General features: G+C 35.1%; 1 protein-coding gene across 1 annotated transcript; it reads left to right on the top strand.

Moving 5' to 3' along the window:
• Positions 1-246: 246 nt before the first annotated feature.
• On the top strand, positions 247-1,913 carry LOC120355112. Its single transcript, XM_039443431.1, has 2 exons — positions 247-609; positions 1,514-1,913. The coding sequence occupies exons 1-2, from the start codon at positions 247-249 to the stop codon at positions 1,892-1,894; spliced, it is 744 nt and encodes a 247-aa protein (XP_039299365.1). The 3' UTR covers positions 1,895-1,913.
• The last annotated feature ends 17,801 nt before the right edge of the window (positions 1,914-19,714 follow it).

Raw genomic sequence — 19,714 nt, 5'->3', positions numbered from 1 at the left:
TAATTGACGAAAGATTTTCATTTACTTTAGAAAATCGATTTTTAATGTCAATTATAATATAAATAATCTCAATAACTTAAACTGTAGGAATATGAACATTCAATGATAGTTTGATAAACAACATTAGTAAATTATTAACAAGTCATATGGTTCATATGATTAGAAAGAAGAAGCGTGAATGTAGAGCAACCAGCTTCTTACACTTATATACCCTACGTGAACTTCTCCCTGATCATCATCTACACAATGGATTCATCATCATCTTCAAGCTTCATCATACCAGACAGCCCACCAACAGAGCAGCAGCTCAACTACTGGCAGCAGCAGAAGCAGCAGCAGAAAGCTCGCAGCTCGCCTGCCACCTCCGCTGCCACGGCTGCTGCCTCCGCTGTCTCCGCCGGCTCCTCCTCCGCCTCACCCCTGAAGAGACAGGGAATCTTGGTTCAACGAGAGAGGGGTGAGGAGATCGCGATTCCGGACAGTCCTCTGCCACAATCTACACCGGCTACCTGGGCGCTGCGACGAGCGGTGCTGTCAACTCAACCCAGCAAGCAGCCGGTGAAGAGGAGGCTAGTTTTCGAGGACGAGGGCGTGCTCACTCAATCAAAGGTTAGCTTAAAGAAATATTATTATTATTGTATTAACATGTAATGTGCACAAAATCTTTATTAAATGTGAATTAGTTTTTTTAAAACTAATTTCCAATGGATAAAATCTTTTGTGTACATTACAAGTCATTACTGATTCTTATACTGTGAGCGAAGTCAAGACTGAGCTTGACTTCTAATTGTGCTATCAAAACAATCCGAACACAGATAAATTTTCATGATGGTTGCATTGAAATTTTGAAATTTCTAATCAGTTCAAATAATATTTCCTTGCATTCAATTTCTAATCACTTCAAGGAAATATTATTTTAACTGATTAGAAATGGAATTATGAAATATTATTGTTTAAAGTAATCGATCATGCATAAATTATTTGTTAGCAATATTATTTGAAATGATTAGAAATTGATGCCAAGGAAATATTATTTGAAGTGATTAGAAATTGAATGCAAGGAAATATTATTTGAACTGATTAGAAATTGAATTATGAGATATCATTGTTTAAAATATTCAATCATGCAACAATTATTTGTTAGCAAAATTTCCTTGAAGTGATAAGAAATTGATTGCAAGAAAATATTATTTGAACTGATTAGAAATGGAATTATGAGATATTATTGTTTAAAGTAATAGATCATGCATAAATTATTTGTTAGCAATATTATTTGAAATGATTAGAAATTGATGGCAAGGAAATATTATTTGAACTGATTAGAACGATCATGCAACAATTATTTGTTACCAATATTATTTCAATAACTGATATTACTCACTTTATGCAGAGAATGGCAATTCGATGATGTCAAGTTGAGACAATAATCTGATGTAGAGATCAATAATCTATTGATCAAGTTCTCTAGTATGATCTGAAACAAATAAGACACTAATCAAATATTTTTCAACAGAAACGTGCTGGAATGGACGAGAACTCGTCCATGCTCCCACTGATGAAGGAGCTGCGACGAAGGGAGGAGGAGGATGAGATGGAGTTCGTAACAATTGTAAATGCACCAACGCCTAAACCATGGATCCCACTGAGGGAATTGAAGGAGCGCACTCCCTACCCCATAGTTGGCGTGAGGGAGCAAACGAACATCCATGGCTGTTGCATAATTTTAAAAATCGGTAATGCAGGAAGCGAATGTGAGGTGTATTTACCTCAAAGATTCGCTTCCTGCATTGACGCGGGAAAGATTCAACATTTTAATAAAACTTGTAAAAATTATGTGTTGCTAGTAACACATAAGTCGGCAAATTGGTCGGATATAAAAATTGTTAAGCAATAACAATTTTTATATCTGTATAAAATTCGTCGACCTATGTGTTACAAATTGTATAGATGAATGTATGAATAGATGGATGTATGAATAAATTGTAATATTGTTTCTATAAAAATTGTTTTCAATTCTTACCTGTTCACAATGAATAGTAGAAACACACAGGAGAAGAAATGCCGGTTCAGCTGCTCTGTTGTGAATGATATTTAAATAAGGTGAGCGCACCTTTTATAGTTTGTTGCGAGCATGCTCAGTAGTCTTTACCGCTACACACACAGCCGTACAGTCAAGTGGCTCCCTCCCACATCTGTTTTGGCACGCGTTCCTGCAGATGTGGGTGGGTGCACCTCCCCCTTTTCAAATTGTATTCTCCTTTTCAGATTATTTGCTATTTGAAATAATATTCTTATCATTCAAGCAATGTATCATAGCATGTGAATTCATTTCCAACTCGATTGAAAATTAAATCAATTCAATTTTCTTTTGATTAAGTTGGTGTATTGATTAATTAACCTCAGTTAATGTTCAACCATTGAGTTGAAAGGTAAGAAAATGGTATGTAGGAGAAAGCAGAGTTCGAGGAAACAAGGTAAAGGAATCTTGAGTTCAGCAGCAAAACTTTTTAAAGGTGTGTCAGGTTTGGCAGGTAATGTGACATCAACTATTTTAAATAAGGTAATTGATAACCTGCAGGAGGAAATTCACCTCCCGGGGGGCTACCAGTGGTGTGGCCCGGGCACAAAGGTTGATGAAAGGTTAAAGAGGGGTGATCAAGGTATAAATTCATTGAATAGAGCTTGCAAGGTACATGATATAGCATATACGCAAAATAGCAAAAATGAAACTCAAGCGGTAGCTGACAGAGCTCTAGCAAACGCTGCATGGGACATTTTCAAAAATCCTCAAACACCTCCTGCCAAGAAACCACTTAGCTATCTTGTTACAAACGTCATGAAAGCTAAAGCAGCGTTTGGTGGGTCTTCGAGAAAGAAGAAGAAGAAGAAGAATTAGAGGAGAAGTTATAGTAATGATATTAGACGCAAAGCTATAGCTCAGTTGAAAAAGCATATTGCAGGAAAAGGGTATTTTTTGAAGCCTTTTTCTAGTATTAGTGGGGGGAGAGTTTTACCCCCTCCAGCACCACCCCCATCATCATATGGAGTGAGTTTATTCCCTCAAGTTAAGAAACGAAGAACAACAACAAAGAAGAGTAGGAAGAAGACAAATAAGAGTAGGAAGAAGTAAAAGACATGAATATTGAAGGAGAATTGTGTAATTATGATTTGATTGATTGGTCAGAATTATTACAGATTCAGCTAAGAGGTATATATATGCTAGATGCATTACCCAAAAAAATTCTAAAAAACAAGAATGCCATTGTGAATTTAGCAATTGAAAGCGTGGATGGCACACATTGGGTAGCATTTAAGGAAGTTGGCTCAAATGTTTGGTATTTTGATCCAATTGGAAATTTACAACCGCCATACGAATTGGACAAATATTGGAAAAAAGAAATTGGAGGAAATATATTCTATAATGTAGAGCACATGCAACCATTAAATAGCAATTTTTGTGGTCATCTTACATTATTGTTTCTTGCAAATCAGTTGTAATTGAGTGTTTGTGCTGAACACACACATACACACACACACACACAAGATGGTTGTTATTACATTAAGATCTAACACAAGTAACCTCTATGAACATTTACAAGAAATTATAGAATTGGATGAAAATCGTGAATGGGAAATTGGATTGATTAATTTTTCTAGTTACAATAGTATTGCAAACATTAACAAAGGAACAAATTCCAGCTTCAAATATGGCAATAGATTAATTGAGCTGGATACGGGTGCATGTGAAGTTGAGGATATTATAAAATCTTTAAAGAATAAATTGAATATTGATGGGAAGAAGAATAAACTTATTATACGTGCAAACGCAAATACTATGAAGATTGAAATTCATTCTGATAAACCCATTGATTTAACACGTACTGATTTGATTGGAAAGATACTTGGTTTTAATGATGTTGTTTTGCACCCAAATAAATGGCATTATTCTCAGCATTTGGTTAACATAACAAGCATTTGTAGTATTGTACTCGAGTGTAATTTAGCATGTGGTAGTTACTCTGACAGAAAACAAAAACATATAATCTACGAATTTTTACCAAAGGTTCCTAGCGCTATTTAATAAACGAAGTACCCTCTCCAATTATTTATGTACCTTTGAGTATGCATCGAATTCAAACTATTAATGTAAAGGTAACGGACCAGAACGGATCGTTTATTGATTTCCATGGAGATACAATTACAATTAGGTTACACATACATGAAAAGTAATGGGTTATCTTGTTTTCAATCCACGTTCAAATAAGACGTGTACATGTGATGTCATTAGAGAGACGAACGTGAGAGCATCAACACCTAAAAACAAACGTGCTTTGTCGGCTAAAAGCACGAGAATATTAGAAAAGTTGGGTTTTATAGTTGATTGGCGTCATGTAAGGCGCAGCAATTAGTGAAATTCTGGATGTGGAGACAGACCTTCAGTTTTATAATTATATTACTAAATTCCAATTCCATACTCATACAGTTTATTCAGGACAGGAAATAAAAAACTCTGACAAGGCGCGTATTGGCATAAATTCTTAAGATGTCTATTCTGCGGTATTTACAATGTTAAAGTATATTTGAACAGCAAGTATTATCCATATGAAAATCTGCTAGGTGAAAAGGAGGTATTATACCGCATGTTCCTGGATTTCGCGCCCTCGTATTATAATCATTCAATCAATAGCGAACTCGGAACAGAAAATTGACTTTAAAATGTTTTGTGAATCAACACCGCTGATTGTTGTAGATTGTTCACACCAAGCCAGTCATTTGAAATCATCGACAGATGTTCGTATTGAAATGGAATTTAATAGTGCAGTACCTGCAAATACTTCTGCCTATTGCGTTTTAATTAGCGATCGTGTGATGGAGTACACACCTCTGACGAGCATGGTGAAAGAAGTTCAGTAATTTTGTTGATAGAGTGCATCACTGCATGCAATATTATATAAGGTGTGCACTCTGACAAATTTGGTTCATTATCAGTTTCACCTTTGAACAGGTAACATGTCCTATTCTTTGTGTTCTGATATTTTGGACAAGCCACAAACTCGCTCTATTGGTATTCAGTGCGATCTTGATAGTTTCTATTATGAAGCAAGTACACCGAAGCCGCTGCAGGTGGAGGAGGAGAAACGAGAAGAGGAGGGGAAAGACGAAGGATTCAACGAGCCCGCCAAAGAGAAAGAAGTGGACAAGCAGGCGCCTACGAAAATTGCTACAGTTGATCTTCACTGGTTTAAACAAGATTGAAATTAAATTATTGTGAAAGAACTTGCCATAATTGATGAGTGTAATAATTATATTGTATTCTATTTCAAATCACAATTTGCAAAGACAGAATTGAGTGCAAAATTGTATAACGATGTAACATGGTTAGAATGTCACTATCATAAAATAAAATGGGAAGATGGAGATTTAGAATACAGTGACTCATTAATATGTGATTACCTTGCAGGTTATGAGAAAATTTTCACAAAAGGAACTGAGAAAGCAAAGTTTTTAAGAAGATTATATACTAATGTTCAATGTATACCTGAGGATTTTCCAAAACCCGATTTCAGCTTTTTCACTAGTTCATGGTGTTATGCTGTGTGTAACATTCATAAAAATAGACCACATTCTCGCTGTGCTTTATTCTCTGCGCAACATTATAATTCTTTGTTATTCAGAAATATGTATCAAACTAATAATTTCTTGTGCGAAAACAATCGAATGCAAAGTATGAAAATGGCGCCGATGTACACGAATTCACAGAAAAGAAACTTTGCTCGTTATGGATTCTTCTACAACGGAAAAGAGATTCAGTGTGTTTATTGCATGCATGCATTGAGACTGCATAAAGCACATACATGTTGTCTGTCGACAATTAATGAAGAAAGGCCGCTTAATTACTCTATAATAGTACCTGCCTACACATAGTTTTCTTCATTCGCTCAACAACATGGATCCGACAAAGTGGTTAGCTGCCAACAACAAGTTGGAAGTGAGGTTAAAAAACTGTATTGATTGGTATGATGAATGCGAAATTGCTATTAAGAAATCATCTCATGAAAATTATAGTTTGGTGAAACAATTGAAAGACATTTTTCTAAGCACAGTTAATTTGAACGATATAAGAGACTATTTGTGTTATTATCGTCCTCATAATTTGTCTATAGATAAGTTAATTAGAATTGAAGATGAAGTTATGTATTGTTGTAGTGAAATGTGTAAATAAACTTTTCCTATGTTGAAAACAAATTTTTCATTCAGATATTTCCTTGTGCATTTTGGTTTAGTTTCAGTCTAGACTTGATTGAGCAAGCACGTATCGAAAAAGTTACGCCCACCTCATTTTGCTGTTAGCACGTGAGCTGCAATTAATTTTTTTAGAAGCAAGATACGCCCCCCTCACAGACATCTGTTACAGCTAAGTGCACCTCCTACCTTATCAATTATAGTTCATAGCAATCAAGGACATGCAGTGTTTTAGCTTTGCAAAATTCAAAAAATTAACTCGGCTCTTGATGTCAATTTCATTTAATGAATTTGATTCAATTGCAAAGAATATTGAATTTTCAACAGGATTCCAAGATGTTGATTTACTGTTAATAAAAACAGAAAATGTACACTTTTCGATTTTATCTGAGATTTTCGAATTGCTCGATATTCTAGACAGCGGCTATCTACATTATTGTAGTGCAAATGATTTGTCAACTATTGTTACAAATTCCGATGAACTTTGGAAATGCTTGTATGACATTGCAGATAAAAAATGTAAAAGAACAACTTAGATCATTGACCTCTCTCTGTTGAGATATGTCAGACATCAATAGAGCTTGATTTCCCCAAGTGAAATAGGTCTGAGGATATCTTTACCTATTTTTGGATATGCTAGCTCATTCTAAATTCACTATAGATATTCTCAGAGAAACACTTAAACAATAACGCCTGCGGTTTGTACAGCACATGAAAATTCAATATAAATTGATTGAGTTTTCTTAACTGTCAGGTGGAAAGCAAACCATTATTATTATTAAGCATTAGATGTAGAAATTAATATGCATTCACTTCAATCTGTCAGCATAGATGTAGAAATATGGATTCACTTTAATCTGTCAGCATAGATGTAGTAATATGGATTCACTTTAATTTGTCAGTAGAGAGTTTGAGAATGGATTTACTTCAATCTGTCAGCAAGTGAATTTTTTCCCTCAAAGGGAAATTACTTTTTCCCTCACTCCTCTCACAGGGAAATTATTTTTTCCCTCACTGAGAGAGAGAGAGAGAGATCCTTCTTTATCCCCCTCGTCCTCACTGGGGGAGGGGAAGATTAGATTAGATTAGATAAGATTAGATTAGATAAGATAAGATAAGAGAGAGAGGGAGAAGGAGAGGGAGAGAGAGAGAGAGGGAGAAGGAGAAGGAGAGGGTGAGGGAGAGAGAGAGGGGGGAAATCTATTTTTAGAACACCCTCCCACCCTCCGGGCGGGGGGAAGGGGAGGCGGGATGGACGACGGATGAGAGGGGGAGGGGATTTCGAGCAAAAAAGCTTCCTTGAAATCTTAAATCATGCCTACTTTTCAGAATTGAATTCTCAACAACTTTTATTGCGAAAAATTATTTGTTTACTGGTCATTAAAGAAAGTTATTGGGCATCAAACGTAGAAGTCTGTGTTTTTCCACTTGAATTTTTTGCATATCTCAACTTTTTTCTCAAAAACTACCCACACTACAGCTTCCAGACTAGTCCAAACAATTCATCATCGGTGTATTTCACCAGAGGAACTGAATTCCGGGCGAAATCTTTCACCCTTTATAGCTCGCTAATGAAGCGTTTATGGATATATGTTTATAGGAACTTTTTCTCTTATTTTTACCTCTACTATCACGTATCAAATTATTTTACCATAATTATGAATCACCCTGTATAAACATTCAAACATTAAGAGAAATGCCAAACGATGAGGTCGACTTGAATCTTAGACCTCACTTCGATCGGTCAATTATTCATCAATATGAGTTATAAGTACCTATTTATACAGCATAGAAATGATAATAATAAGTAAAGTAGGCTACTCACTGTCTTATCTCCTGCATGAAAATCACTGAGTTTGAAGTGTTTTCCTTCCTTGCCCTCTCAATAATTCTATTTCGGAGAGAATTCACTTCAATAAAAAGTTCGTCTCTACACGTTTGCGAAGTATGCGGATGTCCGCGACCGTGGCAAATATCGCCAACTTCCGGATTTTCGCCCCACTGAGTTGTGAAATTTACAATTATTGTTCCACCACAATCTCGCTGATGGCAGACCATGTAAACATGCTTGCCATCATGAAGGACCCTCTTATAACGATAAATGTGTGCATCGGTGCCTACCCACTTAATTGACTTTCTGGAATCTATCACCTTCCTGATCTCCATAGTCAGCGAGAGCTACAACCACGATCTACGAGACTAGAAGACAGACTGAACTGAATGCTAAATGCGAGGTACCTGGGCACGTGTACTTCTTGGAAGGGACACCCCTCTAGTCATAGTACCCACTTCACGCTAGGTCAGTTCAAGACATTTCAGTGTTTGAAACGGAATTTAGCAAAACAAAAGAAATGTCGACCCTATGTGACTGATTGCTGAAAATATCAAAACGTTGAGTTCCGCTTCATGTCTCATTTTCTGTAACTGAATTACTTCTCGATTCAGAAGAGGAACAATGATGGTAGGGGGAAGAGGAAGAAGAGAAAGAAGAAGAATTCTTACACTTGACGACAGAATGCATGGCTAATACGTCTGGCTGCCAGACCTCATTTGTTTTCAAGGGTTGATGCTCTTATACGTGTCTCTTTATCTTGAAAGTACTTCACCCCTGAATCCATCGAAAAGGTAGCCACAATAGTGGGCTATATGCATGAAAATGAATAGTCTTTTCAGAAATTTGAACTTTCTGATACCCCTTTGATGTTTCCCGACCATTGACTTTAGCTAGGGATAACAGCTCACAGCTAAATCTTAAGAGTAGTGTATTGAACTATCTAATAATTGTATTCCCTAGAAGGACCTCATAGATTGCACATCTTGATGGGAAATGAACTAAATCGATAAATTGATTTTGTGGTCAGTTAATTTTCGACAAGTGTTTGTGAAATTTATATTGTTTCTTGTGGTGGAAATAGAATTCATTATTCATAATTCACTTATTATCTTGAGAGCTTTGCTCTCTCTGAACTATTGAAATCGATAAAATTTTTAATATTCAATTTTATACATTTCAACTTAAGATATATATATTATCCTATATGGATAATAATAAGATATACCATACCTGTATGGATGCATTTCTATGCAATCAAATGCATCTGCATTTGCAGTACGAGGAGGAGTTGTGTTCGTTATGTTCAAGACCAGGTTTATGGCCTATCAAATTTATAATCCGACCAGTGAGTTTGTTGTAATCAAAAATTGAATACGAAATTATTTATAGCTATTTGAAACTTGTAAATCGAGACAATTCACGTTTTGACCAGAAGAACACTAAATTTGGATATTGAGAGGTGAGAACCACAGTTGTAGGCAGGGGAAATCACCCTGCTGATTACAGAACTGTTGACTTCCAATCGATAAATTCCACACTACAAATTTTTTAATGGTCATTTGAAACTCGGAAATCTAGATAATTCATGTTTTCCTATCATATAGATTCAATTATCTTTATTTTTAGATTCAACAGGAAAGAGCTATTTTTCAACTGTGCGAGTGAAGATGATGATAAGAGAAAGAAATATGATTGTAATTCTCTTCTCCATTTGTATTATCAACAAATCGTACGGTATATGGAAAATTGTGTTATCATCTTGAAATACTCATTCAACTGCGTTGAAAAGGAGGAAAGTTCTTTTCATTGGTGTTGAACTGTTTGGCTTTGAAAGCTGCATCCTTGTTAGAATTACATAAATGAGTCGAACGTGACTCCCTATGTGGGAACCGGGTTCCCAAAAACATAGGGGGATGTTGTCGCAGGTTCAAACGTATTCCATGACAAACAAAACCTTCACTTGCTGATACTCTTTTCGGAAGAAACATGGTGCTCAATGGAGGATTGGACTCTGTCCCGTCTGCAATCTGGGAAGGTGTCGAATATCCTTAAAAATAAAAATATCTACAACAATAGCTGACCCTCACACTCTAGTAGAGTTAGTTTCTTCGAAGTCTAAAGTACAGAAGGGACTATTGTTTCCCTAGCCAATTTGCAAACATTTTCTTCAGCTTTACCGTTGATTGGGTAGTCTTAATTTGTAAGAAGCGGCAACATCAAAAACCTAGTGATATGAATAAATTAAATACTAGGAAGGTCTTTCATAATGAACCTTGAAAACGAGGCGCCAATATAAATAAAGACAAGTAAATTCCAAAACTACTAGAATAGAATATAGAATAGCTTTTATTGATTAATCAGAAAACATACATTACAAATTATGAATTTCAATCCATGTAAGCATTTAACCCTTGGTCAATAATCATCAGGGTGAGTTGAGTATTTTAATTATTATATTTGCAATGTTCTTTACAAATACATTAATGATGTTTTACACTCAACACTGAAGATTTTACACTCAACTCTATTATGGCTGTAGCAATCGTGGGGAGATGCGTAAAATAATGAAATAATACATGGAATTGAAGAGAATATTATTTTCTATGAGCTCATGATTAGCACGAATTTTTTCAATCAATCGTTTAAAATGTTATAAGGCAAAAAAGATTAAAAAATCGGAGCCGGAACGGTTTTTCTTGAAATGTGACACTTTCGAGTCCTCGAACCTAGAAAACTAAAAGAGATATGGAAAAATGTTACAAATGAAACTTGTAGGCTATTACATATGCATTCAGAACAACGGAGGTAACTTTGAACATCATCTTTAGTCTTTTGGTATAAGTTAAATGTCATTTAGATATGTTACATTCATATAAGAATCAAACTTTTCATAAAAAACCGGATATTCTATTTGCAAACAGCTACAACCTATGAGTTATTAGCCCTCTCCTCATAAAACAGTAAATTTTTGTGGTGTAATTTACTACATAATGATACATTTTATTCAAATTTAGTTCACACAGCTTACATGATTCTTCTCAGAATTAAATTCTCTACAATTTTTATTGCGAAAAATTATTTGTTTACTGGTCATTAAAAAAAGTTATTAGGCATCAAACGTAGAAGTCAGTGTTTTTCTACTTAGATTTTTTGCATATTTCAACTTCTTTCTCAAAAACTACTCACACTACAGCATCCAGACTAGTTTTATTCAATTTTTCAGATATTTTTCCATAAGAATCCAGCATAAGTTTTCCAAGAACTAGTCGCCAAACAATTCAGCATCGGTGTATTTCACCAGAGGAACTGAATTCGGGCGAAATCTTTCACTCTGTATAGCTCGCTAATGAAGCGTTTATGGATATATGTTTATAAGAACTTTTTTTCTTATTTTTACCTCTAATATCACGTATTAAATTATTTTACCATAATTAAGAATCACCCTGTATATAATCCCTTCTAAATACATTGTGTTTATTAATTGATTATATTTTCATGTACCAATATCCTATTATACTAGTAGTTCTGTGAACAGTAGACCTCGCGCAGTTATAAACCACAGTCTACTCTTATACTGTCCATCAAAGGAAATCCTGTCTGTGTGTCTTGTCGGCGAGATATCGGTGTGAAAACGGCTAATGGCTGTTAGAGTTGGTGTATGAAATATGCCAACATCAAAATCGAATATCCTTCAAGACATACTGACAACAGAGGTTCTTATCAGTGAATTCAAGTACAAACATCATAAACAATGAAATGATAGGACTGTAATCAATGGGTTTGGAAGATATCCAAAACTAGAGTATCAAAATGTAATAGAGAATCTTTCTAGTCAATTACAAGTATATTTGGATATTCTATTATTCTAATCCCATTATATAATACAATCGTTGATTATTTATATTTTGTATACCTATTTGTTTTGGATATCTTTCATTCCTACGCTAGACAATAATATTATAAGCTAACTGCAGATTAAGTGTATAGTCATACAATGTTGATTCCATAGTTTCTATGAAGAGAACATAATTGTTTCATATTGGATTCCTCAACTGATTCTACATAGGGATTAAACATTTTAGTACCCTCGTTTAACCCTTACAAAATTATATAATTATAAATTTGGAGAAAAAGGTGCAATATTCCGCTATCTTGATCAATAACAAAGAATTTGTTATTGATCAGATTAAGAAATTGTTATTGTTATCTCAATAACAAAGAATTTCTGAAAGTTTGTGGGTACTTTTCTGTTTGTTGCAATGGGTAGGTACTATAAAACCTTGTAGTATTCTCAGAGATTTACAAGGCACTCTGTAGTATACAATACAGAAACTGTCCCACCAAGGTTGTAACAGCCGTCAACCGTAAATTCTAAATCTCATTTCTGACAACTATGACCATGTAAAAATGATCGAGTTTCGTTTTTTATTTAAGATGTATGTATTTGTCGATGCTTTTTGAATGCGCCTACCTCTTGTCAATGAATACTCAATAACTGAATAAACAATAATATATTCTGTGTAGAATAAGTTGAGACTAGGCTCTCCATCGGAAGAAATTACAAGGTTTCCAAATCGTATAAAATTGCAATTTTTTCAAACTTCCAATTCAACGTCAGATTTCAAAGTAGAATATCATCCTCAACATGCCAGTAGTGTTAAAAAAGTTCCAGGGTTGAAGGATTAGAAGGGAATTAAACTTGTTTTATGAAATTGGAAACATCGCGATTATTTGTTTCCTTTTGAAACCTCTTCTCTCATAATCATGGGGAGTTGTTATGCGTGTAGAATGAGTTGAGACTTGGCTCTCCATCGGAAGAAATTACATGGTTTCCAAATCGTGTAAAATTGCAACTTTTTCAAATTTCCAGTTTAACGTCAGATTTTAAAGTAGAATATCATCCCCAATATGCCAGTAGTGCTTAAAAAGTTCCAGGGTTGAAGGATTAGAAGGGAGTTGAACTTGTTTTATGAAATCGGAAACATCGCGATTATTTGTTTTTCTCTTGAATACCTCTTCTCTCAGAATCATGGGGCGTTGTTATGCGTAGGAATTTAACATCAAATTAGCAATACTGTCATTTATTGTAAATTAGTGTATAAGCCAGTATATTGTAACATCCTGAGACATACAAACGGGCGACTGTAGAAGCAACATTCGTCCAAATTTCCTTGCTACTATTTGCTACTGCTTTATAGTGGGATTCACTTTAAACTGTCAGCATTAGTTGGAAGGTAACAGCGTTGATGCTATTCAGAAGTATGCTGACACACAACCAAGCTACTCTATGGTGACGTTCATCTTGAACTGTCAGCATTAATTGAACGGAAACAGCATTGATATCATCCACGAGGTATGCTGACACTCAACCAAGCTGTTCTATAGTGAGATTCAGTCTAAATGTGAGCATTAGTTTAACGTGACAAGCTCTGATGTTATTTACAAGGTACCTGACACACAGTGTGAAGCAGCTTTACAGTGAGACAGTGTCAGCATTAGTTGAAGGTGAAACATTGATGCTATTCACTAGCAATACTGACTGCTGAAAGTGAACTACCTAATAGAGTACCTGACTCGGTCAGCATTGACTGAATGGGAAGCATTGATGTTATTCATAAGGAATGCTGACAGTTCAAAGTGAATCTTCTCACAGTGTCTAGCACTAAAAACTTTCCAGCAGGGCTATTAACATTTTTAGGCCAGTCCCTAAACCTACAACAATCAATTAGTTACGGAAGCCTGTAACTGTGAATAGATTTTTCATTAGGGGAGAGCTCTTTTACGAAAGATTGACAATTTCGCTCTTCCACTACTTCCACTAATTTCGAATACTTTTGACAACTGTAAAAATAATTTCAATTACTTCTGAGAAATTTTCTCGCTTTCACCACCACTTTATCTTTTGAAATAAAAAAGTTTCTAGCATGTCGAAAATGTCATGTTTTCTGCTCGAAATGTCTCAACATTGACAAACATATTCATTAAAAGGCTCGGCAGGATAGCCTGGTAACTTCAGAATCCATTATCCGTTCCTATAAAAAATAGGTTTGGCTAGAAGAAGTACAAAATCTCTGAAGAAGGTATGTGTGTTTGTGTGAGTGTGAAGTTTCATAAATGTCAGGTTCAAATTAGGTATTTTCTTCTCAAACACAGCTGTGTTTGGATTTTCACAGTTCATGCTGGTATATTTAAATATAACAGTTGGTGTTAAATTGTAAGATGTTATTTCTTGAACAACAGAATTTTAAAGTTAATTGAAAAATCTGAATTATTTGAATAGTTTCTTTTTGATTATGTTAATTTTGGAAGTTCAGAGAGATTATTTTTTTCAATTGAAAATTTGTTCCTTGTTTTGACACATGGTATAAAAAACTTCATCTCTTCTCTCCACTGATGAAATCATGTAATATTTGTGGAAAAATATAAATTCTCCCTAAGTTTTAATTTATATCTTTCATATTTTTCTAGCAAAATATTCATTGAGAAAAAATGTTTCTGTGAATTATCAGAAATGAATTGACCATATGATTTTGACTTGGAAAATTTTGAAACAGATAATCACGATATCAGGTTAAAATAAAAACAAAAAAGGCAAGCGTGTGTAATAGTATATTTCGCACCTAGGGCCGAAAATGGGACTTTTCTGGCTCGAAATCGGTTTTCAAGTCCGAGGCCGTAGGCCGAGGACTAGAAAAGATTGAGAGCCGGAAAAAACATTTTTGCCCATGGTGAGAACGTTTATTTTTCGCCACACAGGAAAATAAACAATATATATATGAGAATAATTGTCTATTATAAGCACTTCCGAAAGCAAAAGTGGAAAGTCATAGCTCTAGCAAATCTGAGGTAATCTGAATATCAAGAAATTGTCCAAGTATTTTTATTTTTTATTCTGATTTGTCTAAATAACCTAAAAGATTATGTTCAATTATATGTAAGAGGTTGAGTTTATACTTTTTATTCTTCCAAATGACAATAAGATGATATTATTATAAATGTTTTGATTATTGAATGATAAACACAAAGAATGAAAAGTTTTTGTCCAGCTGTTTTAGCACACTTGAAATTTGGCCAATCTGAATGTCAATGGAAAGTTTTTGATCAGCTGTTTTAGCACACTTGAAATTTGGCCAATCTGAATGTCAATGGAAGTTTAGGTTAGAAGTTCTATCCTACTCTGAAAATAGAATTATTTGAATAGTTTATAATATATATCTTATCTGTATTTTATTCATCCAAATAAAATGATAGTATATTATTACAGAATACTTTATTGAATTCTAAAAGCATAAAATGATTCCGTTTATCCACCATGTTCCATGATAAACGCTGTACTAGGAGGTTTGAGGTTAGATTCCATTATACTCTGAAAATTGAATTTGAATAGTTTATAATATCTCATTATTTGTATTTCATTCATCCAAATAAAATGATAGTATCTTATTGCAAAAACTTTATTCAATTCTAGAAGCATAAACTGATTCCGTTTCATAAACTATTTTGTAAACACGTTCACATCAAATCAGAGTCAGCTGACTTCAAGGTTATTTTACAGCCCTAGGGCCGTAAAAATTTTACCGGCCTGGTCAGAAAACAATCACTTTCGGCCTCCATATGACGCACGTAAACCAGCTCATTACCTACATCCAAGTGGGGCGAAAAAGACTTTGTTTTCTCCTGTTTCCCTAGCAACGATTTCGAATTTAATGAAACCTATTCGTGTCGACGGGAGCGTTCGGTGCTATGCGGTAGCTATTCGGTACCGAATTCAAACCGAATCATCATTTGCAATTTATCGGAATTTGCCGAAAACGAAATGAACCGAAAGTGTGTGAAAGTAGCCTCTCGCTAGCAACGAATTGAAACGTGATGGAATTTATTAGAGTCAAGTGGGCGTTCGGTTCTATGCGGTTTCTATTCGGTACCGAATTCAAACCGAATTACCGTTTCACACTTATCGGAATTCGCCGAAAACGAAACGAACCGAATGAGTGTGAAACTAGCCTTATGGTCGACGGTCCGACCGACGGCATTTACGCACAAACGAAAACCCAGCTTTAAATGTAACAATATTCTCAGCTTGAAAGAAGAAGAAGAAGAAGAAGAAGAAGAAGAGAAGAAGAAGAAGAAGAAGAAGAAGAAGAAGAAGAAGAAGAAGAAGAAGAGAAGAAGAAGAAGAGAAAGACGAAGAAGAAACCTCATTTCAATCATCTTCATCATCTATTCCTCTATCCATTCGCAATAATTGCAAAAATAAATGTAATGAAGGAATAGGACAAAACTGAACATAAGAACTCCTATTCCCCAATTACATTTATTTTTATTAGACTATTTATTCTCAATCCATTTGCAATGGCGAAAATGAATGTAATGAGGGAATAGGACATTCTGAACATAATAACTCCTATTCCCCAATTACATTCATTTGTATTGTTTATTACTCAATTTGTACAAAGGTTTGTACAGAAAAGTGAGCAAATATAAAGGTAAGATCATCAATATCAATTGAGTACAAATACCATAATATTTATTGTTAATTAATATAAATTTGGTGTTTTGTATTGAACAACCTACCCAATTCATAAACTACAATTTGAAAAACAAGGCTAAATTCCCACTAAAGTTGAGTTACATTTTTGAGACATTTGAATTGACTTGCACATAACGTTACACATTAACAAAAACAAATTATTAATAATTTTTTAATAAATAAATTAGCCTACACAGAATTCAGCTCACTAGAAAACAAAGTCATTGAATCAACTCCTATTTTATAGCACTACTTTCCTTTAACTATTCACATATCACATTTGTTCACAACAAACAACATGGTAAGGAATGATTAGAAACAGGGTTGCCAATCCTAAAAATGAATGTAAGGACGTTTTGAAATCGATAGGAAGAAATGAAAATCGAACATTTCGATATATCGATAAAAAATGACCCACTCTGTCGCTGACCGCATCTGTCGGGAGGTGTAGAAATCAAAATCGACCGCATTTGTCGCCTCATGACACGACAAATGCGGTCACCTCAGTAATGTGACCCACTCTGTCGCTGACCGCATTTGTCGGGAGGTGCAGAAATGAAAATCGACCGCATTTGACGCCTCATGACACGACAATTGCGGTCAGCTCAGGAATGTGACCCACTCTGTCGCTGACCGCATTTGTCGGGAGGTGCAGGAATGAAAATCGACCGCATTTGTCGCCTCTTGACACAACTAATGCGGTCACCTCAGGAATGTGACCCACTCTGTCGCTGACCGCATTTGTCGTTAGCCCAGTTTGTCGTCGGTCTCAAATGTGTATCGACCCACTTTGTCGTCGACCCACTTTTGAGCATCCCGAAATGTCACCTAATTTTTGATCAGCTGTGCGCTGCCGCTGATCAAAAAGCCTAACCTCTGATCTCATTTATTTCAATTTTATTCTTAAAACATTTGACTGTGGTTGACATAACTAATAACTATGTTCAATATTATCTTCAATGTGTTTCAAGTAATTCATTGATAAGTGGGACTGATAAGACAGAACATACTTTTCTCTAGCAAAGTATAATTCACATTTGCCTTTTTTTATGAATTTAATTGTTTCCACAGTATTTTAATGTTTCTATATTAGACTTTTGATATTTATAACACAATACGGTACGGTAACATTTTTTGTCAGTAATGCTAAATTTGGTTGAACAATCAAGTGAGTCTACGAATATATGTAATTAATAGTGCTTCATAATTTATAATACAACTTAGGCTTTTTATTTATCACAATTAATTGAAAGTCGTTTCAAATTTAATGCCTCTTATCTAGATTATTATTTTAATACGTTGATATAATCATATTGTTATCAATAGATTATTTTGATAATTATATAAACATGGATTATGTCACTCACTGTTATTTGTCAAATAAAGTTCAACAGTTGTTTCTTATCTTTGTCAAACGGCGTGAAGAGATATTAAAATGTCGCATATTTCAGACGAGCAGTAATAGTCTGATAATATTAATTACTTTTTGTCGTAGATGCTAATTGCTGACTGCTGTTTTAGAAGTTTGGCGAGGCGGTTATTGGTGTCTTCGAGTTTATTTGAGACAGTGGCTGCTCGTAAACTATCATCCAATATGTCCAAGGAGAAATTTCAGCTGCCCGATCGTTACAAAACTGTGGGAAACGGTGTATGGTTAGTAAATAAATATTGAAATTAATATTTGATTTGGTATTTCTAAAAAATGTTTCACCAGTAAGAATAAATTTCTGAATACCTCAAAACATATTTAATTTTTCAATGATCAAGGTTATGACTATTTTATAATATTTGTAAAAGCCATACTCTAATTTAATTTGAAGATAATTTTTAAAAAGTTTAGATTGCACTTGAAAAAATAGCTTAGGCAAGTTTGTTTAAAGCAGGCTTATTTCATTGAATGAACTTGACTCTCTTGATACGAATTATTCAACGTTATATTCTTCACATCACCATCAACTGCAATAGTTGATAAACTTGTAACTTCCAGGGTAGTGGATGCTTTGTATCTATGGACCAATTAGAATGTGGCAATTATGTATATATATATTATATATATATATATATATATATATATATATATATATATATATATATATATGCATATGCATACATAGGCCAAAATTAGAAAAAAAAACATAATTTTACACTTAATATTTCAAATACCAATAGAATTTAGAATGTTCTGGAGCCACTGACACGCATCTTCTCCATCATCATGGAGGGCCGACAGCCTCCAACTTAGGAGTGTTGTGGACACTCAGATATTAGGTGGTTCATTGATTGGATTTGTCCACATTGGCACAGAGGATCAGATGTGTATCCCCATGCTGTCATCAGCTCAGCACACCTTCCCACCTGCGTCCTGAACCGGTTAAGGCCACACCACTCTCTACGTCTCAGCTGGGTGCCAGGAACAATGTTATTACGGTCATCCACAAGGCCTTTGTTCCTGACCTCTCCCTGCAACCATCTCAGTCTCCATAACTCCCTTGCACTTCTAATTTCCTCCTGCTCATCAAGTCTCAAGTATCTTCTTGACTTGAGGCGCCTTGGTGGAGGGTAAGCCAAATCTCTAGAGACTGGGAGATCCTCATGAATGTGTTGTAACTGGGAAATGAACTTGTTCATCTTCTCCAACCTTCTGAGATCTGGAGGCATGATGTTACTAAGCACAGGCAACCACTCAGTCTCTGTTGGTCTCAATGACCCACTAATCTCCCTCATAGTTTCATTGAAAACTGTATCAATTTTCTCAACATGTCTGCTGCGAGCCCAGACAGAAGAGCAGTACTCCCCTGTACTGTACAGAAGTGCAAGACTTGATGTTCGAAGGGCATTCATGTCACAACCCCAGGTTGTTCCCACAAGTTTGCTGATGATATTTAGCCTTGTCTTCAGTTTATCTCTCAACCCCTGCAGATGTTGTCGATATGTGAGGGATCTATCAAGTCTGACTCCTAGGTAACGGGGAGCTTCCAGTAGTGTATATTTGAGAGTTCTGCACAAGATCAATAGGAGATGAGGGGCGTGGCCTAAAATCCTTCCACTGAACATTCTTTTCAGAAACAACTCTTGTACCTGATCAGAATCCAAATTATGCTGTCTAG

Source organism: Nilaparvata lugens, chromosome Y, assembly GCF_014356525.2.
Source record: "Nilaparvata lugens isolate BPH chromosome Y, ASM1435652v1, whole genome shotgun sequence".
Lineage (NCBI taxonomy): Eukaryota > Metazoa > Arthropoda > Insecta > Hemiptera > Delphacidae > Nilaparvata > Nilaparvata lugens.
This window is presented reverse-complemented; position numbering and strand designations above follow the sequence as displayed.